The 12975-nt window shown below is 44.9% G+C and overlaps 1 protein-coding gene across 1 annotated transcript in view; it reads right to left on the bottom strand.

The window, feature by feature from the left end:
• Positions 1–48: 48 nt before the first annotated feature.
• LOC146980275 (myotilin-like) overlaps positions 49–12975 on the bottom strand; it is a 30514-nt gene continuing 17587 nt past the window's right edge. The window contains exons 2-10 of the mRNA XM_085788563.1: positions 11410–12419; positions 10320–10470; positions 9970–10071; positions 8575–8612; positions 7508–7646; positions 7178–7385; positions 6898–7063; positions 6392–6525; positions 49–2318 (exon numbers count right to left, since the gene is read on the bottom strand). Coding sequence (XP_085644689.1) covers positions 2173–2318; positions 6392–6525; positions 6898–7063; positions 7178–7385; positions 7508–7646; positions 8575–8612; positions 9970–10071; positions 10320–10470; positions 11410–12395 — 2070 coding nt within the window. The 5' untranslated portion in view covers positions 12396–12419 and the 3' untranslated portion in view covers positions 49–2172. The remainder of the gene's footprint in view (positions 2319–6391; positions 6526–6897; positions 7064–7177; positions 7386–7507; positions 7647–8574; positions 8613–9969; positions 10072–10319; positions 10471–11409; positions 12420–12975) is intronic.

Below are 12975 nucleotides of genomic sequence, written 5' to 3'. Positions count from 1 at the left end.
CGACATCCACTAATCCATAAAGAGAAAACGCACAACAGGAGGCAAAACCAAGGTCACAAAGACTTTATTCCTCATTCATCCAGTGATATCCAGAACTTCTTACACAACAAACAGTACTTGAGGAGAATACACACAACTACCTGCAGTTTCAACTCTCAACAGAAAGGGCCTAACTTCCCAAAACTATCCTGGTGCTTCAAGCAAATCCAATGTTTAACCCTGTTTGAGCCAAACGGCGTGACAAACTGCAGGAACACTGTACCTAAGAGCATTAAACCTGAGTAAAAGATGGTTTGTTGTTGGTGTATGGATGCAGCCTGACGGTGAACACGTGATGTAACGGGGGGCTGCATGCCAACCAGAAAAAGCAGTGGTCACCTCCTGTGCCCTGGACGGCAGGTTTTGATGCCCATCTTCATCATACAAACTCACTGACACTGAGTTGTGGCTACACAGGGTTAAATACCAGATTTTCAGTTTTTATGCAGATCCAGACAAAATACAAGGTTTTTGTGTAATTACTTCCTGGCTGGTAATAAAAGCGAGCAGCTCCAAGGTAAGCAGGCAAATCAAGCCACTTTTTGAAAGACTTTTTTTTTTTTTTTAACACAAGGCTCTGGTCAGAAATAGAGAGTTTGGCAAATGTGGACACAGGCTGACATACTGACACATTTCAACTGAACATTACTGATACAAACTTGCATTGAAGAAGAGAAAACTAGAACTTCTCCTGCATTAAGGGTAAAACGTCTTATCTGCACCGCAGCTGTGATAAAATGTAAACGTTTCTTATTTTGATTTGAGTGCAGATGTGGTTTTGTGTTCAGTCGTGGAGGCTGGTGATCAGAACAGCAGCCTGTTGCTCTTTTGTCCAACTCGCTGATATTTTTACACCTCTGGCTGCGGCCTTCGGCAGGCCAAGAGAGGGGCAACTTGAAGTCCCAGCACTGATAACTAATAACTTCAGTTCAAATAAATAGCTTCATTCACATACACTGTATATTAGAAACGTTAAAAACCACAGCACAGAATCTGAGCAGTGACTGACATCTTTGCGGGAGGGACGAGGCAAGAGTTAAAAGTTAAAATGTTCAAGTTAATGGAGCTTTTCAGTCAGAGGCAGCAGCAGCTGGAACTGAGAGACAAACACTTCAACTCTGAAGCTCAAACATAAAAAACGTACATTTAAACTCCAAACTATAGGAAAGAAGAGGGGATGCTGGATGAGACGGGGGCAGTTGCCATGATTAAAGTGCAGTGATAGATGTTGGCTGTGTGTTGGATTGTGGGTAGTGTAGTCAATCTAGGTTGTTGCCTATTTTCCAAACAAGCCCACGAAGAAAGCTTGACAGTGTTTCAACATGATGAACAATGATTGGATGAACTGTGCTCATTAGATCACCATGACAATCCAATACAAAAAGTACTGACTGAGTGTGTGTTCTGTGTTAAAGGCCACAGAGATTCAGTGTAGTACTGTGGTTAGCCGCTGGGATTAAAGTGACTCCACCACTTCTCACCCAGGTCTATTAATACATCCATGACCTAGAGCGATTGGCTGGGAGCAGACAGGACAGGCAGATGAAGAGACAGAGACAGAGACAGGGCTTACAGCCATGTATCAAACATGAGCCTTAACAACAAAGAGACCGACAGAGAGAGAGAGAGGGGGGGTGGGCACCGTGGTAACAAACAGCAGCAGATGGACAATATGTGCAGAGATTACTGTAACTCATAAGGCACTTTGCCACCACTAAACCTCAGAAACGTTTCTCTCAAAGTAGCTACCAAGTGTCCCTGAGGGTTTGGGTGGTTCAACCCAATGCTTAAAAGGCCAAATCACAATGTCACTTAAACTATTAGAGATGCTTGCATGGCAATATACATAAATATAGCATGTTACAGATGTTAACAGATGTGCCCAAGTCTTGAAAATGTGCCTAAGCTTATCTGGTTCGCGCATTAACCGTAGTGTCTGATGCTTGTTTAGCTGTATGTATTCAACCTGATCTGAATGGGCCTCGGTAGTAACTCTGAGAGGTGTACACATGTGCTGCGGTGTTAGAGTGATGCTCTGAACCAGAGCGCGTGAAGAGCTGTTCCTGCTGATCCAGGCTCTGGCCCAGTGGTTTGAAGGTGATGGTTAAAGGAGGATTTTGGCGGCGAGGCGCTCTACAGCTCTTCGCTCTCATACAGCGGGGCAGTGTGCTGGGCGGGGCTTTCCACGGTCAGAGAGGGCACGTGGCTCAGAGTCGACAGCAGCTTCAGCGTCTTGGAGCCAGGGGGCGCCGTCTTCATGGGGGGCGGGGCTGTGCGAGCTGGGAGCAGGAGGAGGGGCACGGTGAGTTGGACTGGTGCTTTAACTGATACATTACAACAATGTACAAGGTGTTATGCTTCTCTTAATGGTGTATAAAACACCATTAATTGGATTGGATGACTCTAATAAAGATACACATGATTGTTTTACACCCACTCACCTGACATTTGATGAGGGATTATTCATTTAAAACACAACTTTTGATGTTTTGAATATGGGCTGTAAGTAATCTAAGAAGGATAACACAACAGCATATAACCTTATTCCTTATAGATATATAATATAGAATGTCTCTGATATAACATACACGTGATTTTCTACCATTCACATGTAATTGTCATTCTAATACCGACGCTGCAGCACTTTGTTATCTCTTCCAGCATGGTGGGGCAAACTGGTTTTCAGTCCAGTTTCTGCAGACCTGCACATTCCTTGTTTATTTATATAAATATTATAAGTGATGGTGCCATCAGCGACAGATTTTTAGTGGTGGCTGGATTCATGCTAAACATTCTTCTCATGCCAGGTGTCTGAAAATAACTCATCTGTCCTGCGGCGCTCAGGACAGCACAGCATGGCCCCGAGCCAGATATGTAGGCAACACACGATAGCAGGAACAAAGGCTGCACGGTTCTCCATGTTTTCACCTTCTTTCTTTAATCACAGGAGTGACAGAATTCATCTAAGTGCAGTGTGACCGTCAGCGTCGTGTTTATCTGTGTCTGCTCGTCCGTTGGTTCGCTCTAACAAACAGCAACAGTCAATATGTGCAAATGTCACTACTTATTATTATATCGTATTGTTTTCTTTTGTTTTGTTTTAACAAATCATGTAATTTCCACAGAGTATTAAAAACATCCTCTGCCCTAAACATATACAATACACCAGAGTGGGTTAGATACATAATAATATTTAGGGCTGTTTTCGACTAAGGATTTTCATAGTCGAATCTGATTCGTCAGATTTTGCCATAGTCGACTGATCGTCGAACCTTTTTTTTATTATTATTATTTTTTTAAGATAGCAGCAAATTTGCGACTTTTTCCCGTTTCAAACAAAAGAGCTAAACCACCCAAAAATATGGTAGGTGTAAAACAAATACCTTTATTTATTTCCCACACTTTGGATGATTTTTAGTAGCCATTGTGAGCCAGGGTATGCGTTTATGTCACGTTGCCCTGGACAACGCTCCTGCTCGGACTGGTAAAGGTAAAGGTAAAGGTACTTTATTGGTCACATATACAGCTAGTACAGTGAAATTCTTTCTCTGCATTTAACCCATCCCTGAGGAGCAGTGGGCAGCCACGGTGCAGCGCCCGGGGACCAACTCCAGATTATGAGCCAGTGCCTTTGGTCAGGGGCACTGACTGGAGGATTAACCTAGCCGACATGTTTTTAGTGGTGGGGGAAACCGGAGCACCCGGAGGAAACCCACGCAGACACGGGGAGAACATGCAAACTCCACACAGAAAGGACCTGGGCGGCCAGGGATTCGAACCCAGGACCTTCTTGCTGTGAGGCAACAGTGCTAACCACTGTGCCACCGTGCCGACTGTGAGTGGCAAATCAAACATCCCTCAACGTGATGAAGGATAGCGGTGGTCGTGGACACAGAGAAACCGGGTAAAACATGTAGTATCAAAACAAACTGAGGTCAGAAGGACTCGACAATCCGTACATTACGTTAATCAATCCTGTAACACACACAGTGTGACCGCGGCACTGGCAGAGAGACAGACAGGCTGCGGAGGGAGGAGATTACAGCTGTGACTCCCGACACTTATGGTGCGTTCATTACAACTCGGAAGTCGGAAAAAAAACAAGTTCCTCTTCTGAAAAACTCTGACATGTCAAACTTTAGGATGTGTTAGAGACTAATTCATCTGTCTAACCATCAGAACTATTGACACTTGAAACGGTAAACACAGCTGATCCATCGAAAAAAAATCACCGCTGGAGTTAATTTATTTTCCGTGATTGAAAGCAGGTTCTTGAATGTAACTCGGTCAAAGTCAGATGTATCCTCACAATGTTTTGCTGTTCTGTCAGGTCATGCATGATAAATGCTGACAAAGTTAGACTGTCAGACTTCCTTGATTTTAAACTTTGGCGGCTCTGCCTCTCGTCTTTTTGCCACTCCGTGAGTGTTCTGCAGTGACTTCTGAGTACCGTGACTTTGACGGTCCTACTGCTCACCTCCACTCATTTGAAAAAAAAAAAAAACCTCAGCTCATTTGATTGTGCAACTGCAGTGGGTGATTTATTAATACGTAGTAAGAAGCTAAGACTACCGTTTAAATGCACACATCATTTTGAACTCTTTATTAACAGAAAGTAGGCAGATTTTGTATCAAAATAGGCTTTTTATAACGAAAAAAGACATTCTATGTAACAATTTATGCTCAGCAGCCGTGGGCACCCCCATATAGTCAGAATGGTAGGGTCTTAGTTAGATTCGACTACGAGGTTCATAGTCGAATCAGACCCCTCCGAATCGAATCGTCGAATAGTCGACTTTTGGAGGTCAGCCCTAATAATATTATTATATAATATTATGGTAGCCTGGTATCCGTTAACTCTGAATTTTGTCTGGATTCTGGTTCCGGTCTAGAGAGCGGATCCGGAATTCACCAAATTCACCAAAGTAAAAGTGTTCACCAAAATAAAACGTATAAAATAGACAATTTACAGTTAAAGCAGAAGTGAGTAATCCGGTCGTTTTCGCTAATGCTGCGTTCCATGCAGGCTTTTGAAATCATAAATTACAGCTTCAAGTCACAACTTACGACTTTGTAGCGTTCCAGGCAACCCACTCGTGTTTTTCCGACCAGTTTTACCGGTGAAAGTCACTATAACGGCCACTCGTAACTTCCGACCCGTGAAATCGTACCAGTACGTCTTTTTGTACAGTCTATGTACCAGATCGAACTGGTACGACTTCACAGGTCGGAAAAAAACGAGTTTCCTTGAACGCACCATAACAGTCCTCGTCCCTACGTCACCACATTCACGGCGTCCCTTGGCTGCACACACAGCCCTGCATGCCGTTCTCTCTCCTCATTGGATAAAAACTGTAGGATACGATAAATGTTTTCTCCTCGGCTCAGAGCAGAGCAGAGGGACTGACAGACCCGTGATTCAGACCAAACACTCTATGTAAGTGATTGCTGTCGGAAGATATAACTATTTAACAGCCACTAAACAGCCCCAGACTACATAATATGGAGCTAGGTTTGGGTTAAGAAGTTACTGGGAAATTAACCAAATCCAATGACAGATATTTAAAATTGTATATCATATAAGCTGAGTGTTTTAGTACTATTAGAAAATTCCCCAGTTGCATTACAAAAAAATACACACATATGGCCTTGTACCAGCCAGAATAACTCATTGACCCTGTTTGCGTTAGCTTGTATTTCTGACTACACACACAATAATGAAACTTTACTTTGTTCATCTATTTTGAATGAGCTGGTTTCAGTCTCCACTGATGCTCGGAGGAGGTTCGCTACTTTTACTTGTGAGCTAAATAAATGAAGACTTGACCCTCTTCCTTGTGGGGACCTGTTCAACCATAGTATTGTATTGTGTCTGGGTCCTGGTTCACATGACGCCGTCTAAACTCACTTTCACAGGTGTGCTACAGTATCAGCTGAGCGCTCCGTCTCATGTGTAACGGTCGGAGGGTCGCTCCTCTCAGTCAGCGGCCGCTCCACACAGCAGATGGTGTTATGTGATCGAGCAGAAACCTGATAGCTGTGTTGTATTTTCCTCCGGCCAGCGCTCCCTCATATGGCCTCCATACTGATGGCTCTGACCTGGTGATTACGCAGTATTCTCTAGGTAAGCTGAACAGATCGATTCCGCTTTGAGCACCGCACGCAAGCATTTGTTTGACGTGTTCCGAGCTGGATTCGGCGTGACGATGAGTGAGCAGCGCGCACCGTCTGCTGTTTGAGTTTACAGCCTGGCGCTGCTATGGTAACTATCAGGCTCAACTCATGAGCGAGATAGCTGAGACGGGCTTTTAGAGCTCATTTGCATAGACAGATGAACAGACTGTGGACTTACTGCCGATATCCAGCCTGGCGTTGCATGTGGACATGCCAGCTTCGTTGATGGCGGAGAGAGTGTACCAGCCAGCGTCGGACTTCATCACCCTCTCTATCAACAAGCACTGCCGGCCTGAACCGTCCTGGTACAGACTGGAAAACAAACAGACAGGTCTCGGTGTTCATTTTATGACCAGGTTCACGCATTGACCGCTGTCCTGATAGAAAACAACATGCACATCTAAGACATTGGTGAATCATTAATTTAATGCTGAACTCCCCATAAGTTTAGTAGTCATACAGTGCTTCTACTTTACAGAGTCAGTCTTATTATCACGTCCAACCCCTGAAAACCTATAGGTGAGGAGAAGGGGAATGATAGTCTGAGAAAATGTAGGAATTTGTAGGAATCTCCATTAAAATATTCAAACAATTATTATATTGTCCATATTGTCAGATGAGAATGACTTGGATATGTGTATTTAAGGGGTTTTAAAGGGTTTTGGTTTCATGAGGCTGACCCACCTCATTCTGTTGGGGTCAATGCGCAGCATGTCTTTGTCTTTCTTCCAGAAAAGCTGTGGAGGCGGGGAGGCGTCCACTTTACACTCTAACCGAACAGTGTCGCCCTCTAGAGCTCTGGAGTTCATCATCTTCTGGGTAAAGGTGGGAGGACGGAGCGCCTCCTGGGCTACAGGAGAAAAGGAGGTGAACTGAATTCAATACCCTTTCATAACAACAAAAAAATCGACATAAAAAATAGATTTCTGGCAGAAAAACAAGATTCAAGTGGTTCTGTTTTTACCTAAGACATCTAGCCTCATGGAGAATCTGCTCTCCCCGGCTCGGTTCCTCGCAACACACTCGTACACACCAGCGTGGTGCACCGTGACAATCTCTATGATGAACGAGTGCATCCCTTTCTCACACACCAGCATCTTATGGTAGTCATCCGGACGAATGGCTTTGCCGTCCAGGTACCAGCAGACGTCTGGTGTGGGGAGGCCTCCAACCTGAGGGGAGAGGAGACCATTTTATTCCTCCTTTATTTACCTTTGCACAGTTGGCAGAATTACTGCACAGACCTTGTAGCAAAACAGACTTGATTGTATTAATGTGTAAGTGACTGATTCACCTTGAAGTCAATCCTACAGAAGCGTCCCTCCTCCACAGTCAGGTCTGGGGGGATCTGCAGGAAGCGAGGAGCGTAACATTTCTCCTGGATAGCTGATCCCTCGTTGCTCCTCTCATCTGTCTTTGAGTGGTGCCGCCCCCTGTGCAGACAGAGATCATCTACTCATTCCTGTGCTTTACTTCACTCTCAACCGCTGAATGTCACCGTCTACTAACAGCCATAAACACTGTATGAGGGACTTCAGTCGCTACATCTCTCCAGGCAGGCAGGTGGTTCAGTTTACACATGTTATCCATAGAGATGGATGATCAATATCTTCTTGTAAACTGTAAATCACTAACACCCTTCCCTTTTGCCTTCCCTGTTGAAATTACAACATGTAAGTCAATAGATGCAGACATCTCATCAGGTAATTTGGCTTCACTTTAAATTGTGTTTTTTATAATTAGGTGACTTTAATTTACACGCCATTAATGACATGATAATGTCAAGAAATAGCCAAGAAATAACAATAAATTGCATCATAATGTCTAGAAATAGCCTAGAAATAAGGGTCAATTTCATATTAATGTCGAGAAATATAGCCAAGAAATAACAATTGATTACGTAGAAATAGCCCAGAAATAACGGTCAATTGCAAGGACTTGGTGGAGAAAAATTCTGGCCTTTCCCAAAACTTCAAAGCATGAAAAGCATGTGTAATCGTTTGCCTTTATGAAAAACATGACATTACTATGAAATTGATGGTTATTTCTAGTCTATTTCTTGAATAAGTGGCCTGTAAATTAAAGGGTTACCCAACTATTGTACAAGTAAACTTATCTCAGCCTATTAGAAGATGGGACATTTCCACAGTATTACTGTATGTATGAGCAGCCTGAGTGAGGGCAATATGATCAAGTGGACGAAACAAAAAGTGTCAAATGTTCATGAGCTATTATTAAAAGACCAATCTACTCTGCTGCCAGGCTGGATGAGGATATAAACGACTGCGTTCAGAGCTGCAGTGTTCAAAGGAAACTTGGGTTAATGACTATGAAATATATTGATATGTGGATTGTAATTACCATAGTCCACCTGTGTGTCTTCCTTCTGGTGATTCTGGCTGCAACAGGAAACAAATAAGCAGAAAAATCACACACTCAAAGTTTGAAAACTAACCATACCGCTTCACAGGTTGATAACCGCGTGTGTGTGTGTATTCTGACACAATACTCCGGTTGTGGCCAGTGAAAGGGGCTCATTCTCAGAAAGCAGGCTAGAAATAGCTGCTGACAAACCTTGTTGGCTTGAGAGGATGTGTGTGTCCCTCGGTGAGTACATGCACGTGTTGTGTGTTGATGTTGTGTATGGGAGTGTGACGGACGGAAAGAATAGATGGTGCAAAGCCCTGCTGCGACAGAGGCTTTTTGACAGAACAATTCTGCAAACACATACACACACACATACACACACACATACACACAGTGAACTGGTCACAATGAAAGCAGGAGACAGCTCACTGGGGCTGCCAGGCTTTTTCAGCTCAGGGTCAGGAGCCCATCAAGGGGCCCTGAGAGGGGCTCCCTGCACACCCATTCAAACCCAAATGACTGTAATAATGAGGAGGCTTTACTTAATAGCAAAATGAAAGTGATGGCTTTTGGGCAAGAGCCAACATAAATGTCTGTACAGCACGGTTAGCACTGCAGCACACATCAGTAAGATCTGAACACACACTGTTAGAAATGTCCAGACTGAAGGGTTTTAAAGGAAAATTCCAGGCAAATTCAACTCGAGGCTGTATTTTCCTAACATTTTAGGTCTAAAAGAAGAAATCTGAAGATTTTCAGTTTAATTGCTCCTGTTTTGCAGGAGTTGTGTCTGTCCCCGCATCGCCACGGCAGCGATGAATGGGAGCGGATTGAAGTTCTGCTGCTTAGGCTGTTTACATCCCTCAAAGCCGTGATTTTTTTCCACAGACAGCGTCAAATGGCTACTCAAACATGCACCGAGAAGTTGGTTTACTTCAAGCAAGTCAAGAGTTGATATTCCTGTGTTTATGACACAAACGGGAGCTTCCGACTGCACGTAATCACATCGAGCATGTCAACTTGGGTCTCGCGTGAGACTCCGCGAGACTTTGAATTACATCTAGTTTTACAAACACGTCGGCTTGCTTGAAGTAAACATACTTCTCGGTGCATGTTTGAGTAGCCATCTGACGCTGTCTGTGGAAAAAAAATTACGGCTTTGAGGGCTGTAAACAGCGGAACTTGCATCCGCTCCATTCATCGCTGCCGTGGCGATGCAAGGACGGACACAACTACCGCAAAACAGGAGCAATTAAACCGAAAATCTTCAGATTTCTTCTTTTAGACCTAAAATGATAGGAAAATACAGCCCAGAGTTGAATTTGCCCGGAATTGTCCTTTAATTTCAAGAACGATGTCCACTGATGAAATGAAAGTTTGGTGTCATACCTGGTCGGGTTGTGAGTCTGACAGATTGTCTTGGTCAAACATGTAGGTGACGTTGTCTGGACCCAGCAGCCTACGAGCCATACGCTCCTCATAGGACAGTTTCTGTCAAAAATGAAGCTTTATACTGTTAAAACTTTTTCAGTTTTCACACACACATGAGAAGAAAGTGTGCTGTGCTGTGGTGTGCTCTGCTCAACTGCTGCAACTACGCATTCTGTAATGTTTGGGCGTGTTGAAATGTAGGACTCTTCCACTTGCAGGACAGACGTACACACAAACGCACACACATACACACGCACACATAAACATACACACACACACACACACAAGATATTCACGTACACACTCACCTGGTTGGTTCTTCTCCTGGCCTCCTTTGAGCGCAGCTTCTTCTCCAGATCTTGAATGAGGGCGTCTTTGGAGCCCTGGATGTCTTCATCTGTTGAGCGAGCAGAGGAAGGGCGAGGAGCTATAGCCTTCTTCAGGATGGGCTTAGGAAGGCTGGAGGGAGAGAGAGGAGGAGGGGACAGAAGACAAATGAAGCACCAGAAGGACCTGATGAACTTTAATCTGGTAACAAGTTATACCCAACACTACTGGAAATAAGCTTTTGTGCTATAACCTTCATGCTTGTACATAGCAGACATCCCAACAAGGATGTGATGCAAAATACAACGTAGTGCAAACAAACTTGTACAACTAGGTCAGTCGCTTCTATGATTTATAGTATCAACTAGGGATGCCATGATTACTTGTTTTCACAATTAATTGCAGTATTAGATGCCACAATGAATTAATCATAAAGATTCCTAAATACCATCACTTTCTGAAAAAGGCGTATTGGCAGATGTGCACCAAAGTAAAGGTGAATGCACAAAAAGTGGTCCATTTGTCATTTAACAAAACCTTGAATTTGTAGGAATTTAAATGTTAGCGTGTCATTTGTAATTAAGAAGAACGATTAAAATAAACTTAAATATTTGGTATAGATGACAATTAATGACGGATGAATTTTGGCTATTTGATTTTACACAGTTGTGAAAATTATTAATGCATAATCATCATAATACTGTGATTATCTATCTGAGAATAATCATATCAAGAAAATCTGTAACCGTGACATCCCTATTATCAACACAGAAGAACATTTAACAGGTAAACAGTTGCAAACATCTACATATTCAGCTTTAGTTCGTTCAGAGACCTTTTGAAGGCTCATCTAAATGATCCATGTTTTATGAAGTCTACATGACCACAGTTTGGATCTTTAATAAAATCTTTAACAGGGAGTAACTCTTGATGCTAAACATATATGATCTTTTTTCACCATCATTTGTTGTATATACACATTTCTGCTCTACAAATGTTTTTTTCTTTGTTTATGTTGTTGTTAGTAAGTGTGGGACAGTTTGACTTGCGTGCCTAACTGATGTAACTCACGTGTTGGGTGTTGTCCCCTTGTAGCTGGCAGGCAGGGAGACCACGGCGGGTGGTACTCTGTTCTGACTGTTGGGAGTGTTGGGCTGGTGGAAGGGGGAGGGGGAGGAGGAGGAGGGAGAGAGAGGGGAGCGAGGGAGGGACGGGGACAGTGGGAGAGGCTGCTGGGGGAGGGAGGAAGGAGAGGAGGGGGCCCTCATGGGGAGCAGAGGGCTGGAGGGGGAGAGCGGGGAGCAGGAGGGGGAGATGGAGGGATGCAGGAAGTTGGAGTTGGGAGACAGTTTGGGCGGGGAGTAAGGGGAGAAGGAGGACGGGGAGGGCAGCACGGAGCAGAGGTAGGCGGCGGGGGCCGACATGGCGTCCTGGTTGGCCGGCAGGGTGGCGCTGCCCAGGCCGGTGGCGCTGGGGACGCTGGGGGTGAGGGTGATGGTGGAACGCATGGTGATGCGTGGGAGGGTGGATGGCGGGGAGGCAGGGAAAGGTGAGGAGGGGGAAGTGGTGGCGGAGGGACTGAGCACGGGGGCAGAGGAGGACAGAGGAGGCACGACGGAGGAGGCCGGGGTGGAGACAGGAGAGCTGAGGCTGGAGGAGGAGGGGGACGACTTGCTGGTTCCGTTGGCGTGGGTCTGAATCTGCATCTGGGTGGAAGACTGGGTTTGGTTCTGGCCGAGGTTCAGAGACTGAAACTGTGACTGGGCCTGCGACAAAGACTTTGACACCGACTGACTCTGAGAAAAGGACTGACTTTGTTGTGCGGACACAGTCTTAGCTTGACTCGTCTGCGTCTCTGTGACACTGACGCCACTCTGGGAACTGTTGAGGGTCTGTTGGGAGTGGTTCTGGTTCTCCTGAGCCTCCCTCAGCACGCTCTCGTAGCTGGGCGCCTGGAAGGCCGGCTGCGACTGGATAAAATGCCTCGGTCGCTCATAGTTGAAGGCGCTGGGAGGGAAGGCGCTGGCCGTGAAGGAAGGCAGGTCCGAGAGGTTCATGGTGTTGCCTCCTGGCTGGGAGGACTAAACCAGAAAAGACACATTCACAAAAGTTCATGGAGGCACCGTTTCAACTGTTTCTCAGTGTGATTAACAAGAGACAGTCGTTTTAGTGACATATGTGTCACAATCTAATAATTGTGTGTTTTTTCTCTATTATTATTAGGGCCCGAGCGGCGACTGCAAGTCGCCCAGCGAAAGCCCTATTGTAATTGCTATGTTTATTATTAGGCCCGAGCGGCGAGTAGCACTCGCCCGCGGAGGGCCTATTGAAATCGCGCTGTTTATTATTATTCTTCTCCGCCTTCAAACCCCAATTTCGCCCCTTTCCCCAACTCGAAAATGCGTGAACTTTTTGCCGGACGTCCGGCTTCTTCCGAAATTCGATATTTTGTGCTGCTCGCGCATGTCCGACGCGAAATGGCGCCCCCTACAAATTTTTAAAAGTCCCATAGACAATTTCGCTTACTTTGGCGTAGACCAACAAAATTCGGTACACATATGTACCATACCCAGATATACAAAAAAGCCTCTTAATGTCATGGTGAAATGTCAACAGGAAGTCGGCCATTTTGAATTG

The sequence above is a fragment of the Trachurus japonicus genome, chromosome 10 (assembly GCF_045865225.1).
Source record: "Trachurus japonicus isolate A0001 chromosome 10, Traja_1.0".
NCBI classification, from domain to species: Eukaryota; Metazoa; Chordata; class Actinopteri; order Carangiformes; family Carangidae; genus Trachurus; species Trachurus japonicus.
Note: the sequence above shows the minus strand (reverse complement) of the source record. Positions and strands in the feature narration are given on the sequence as shown.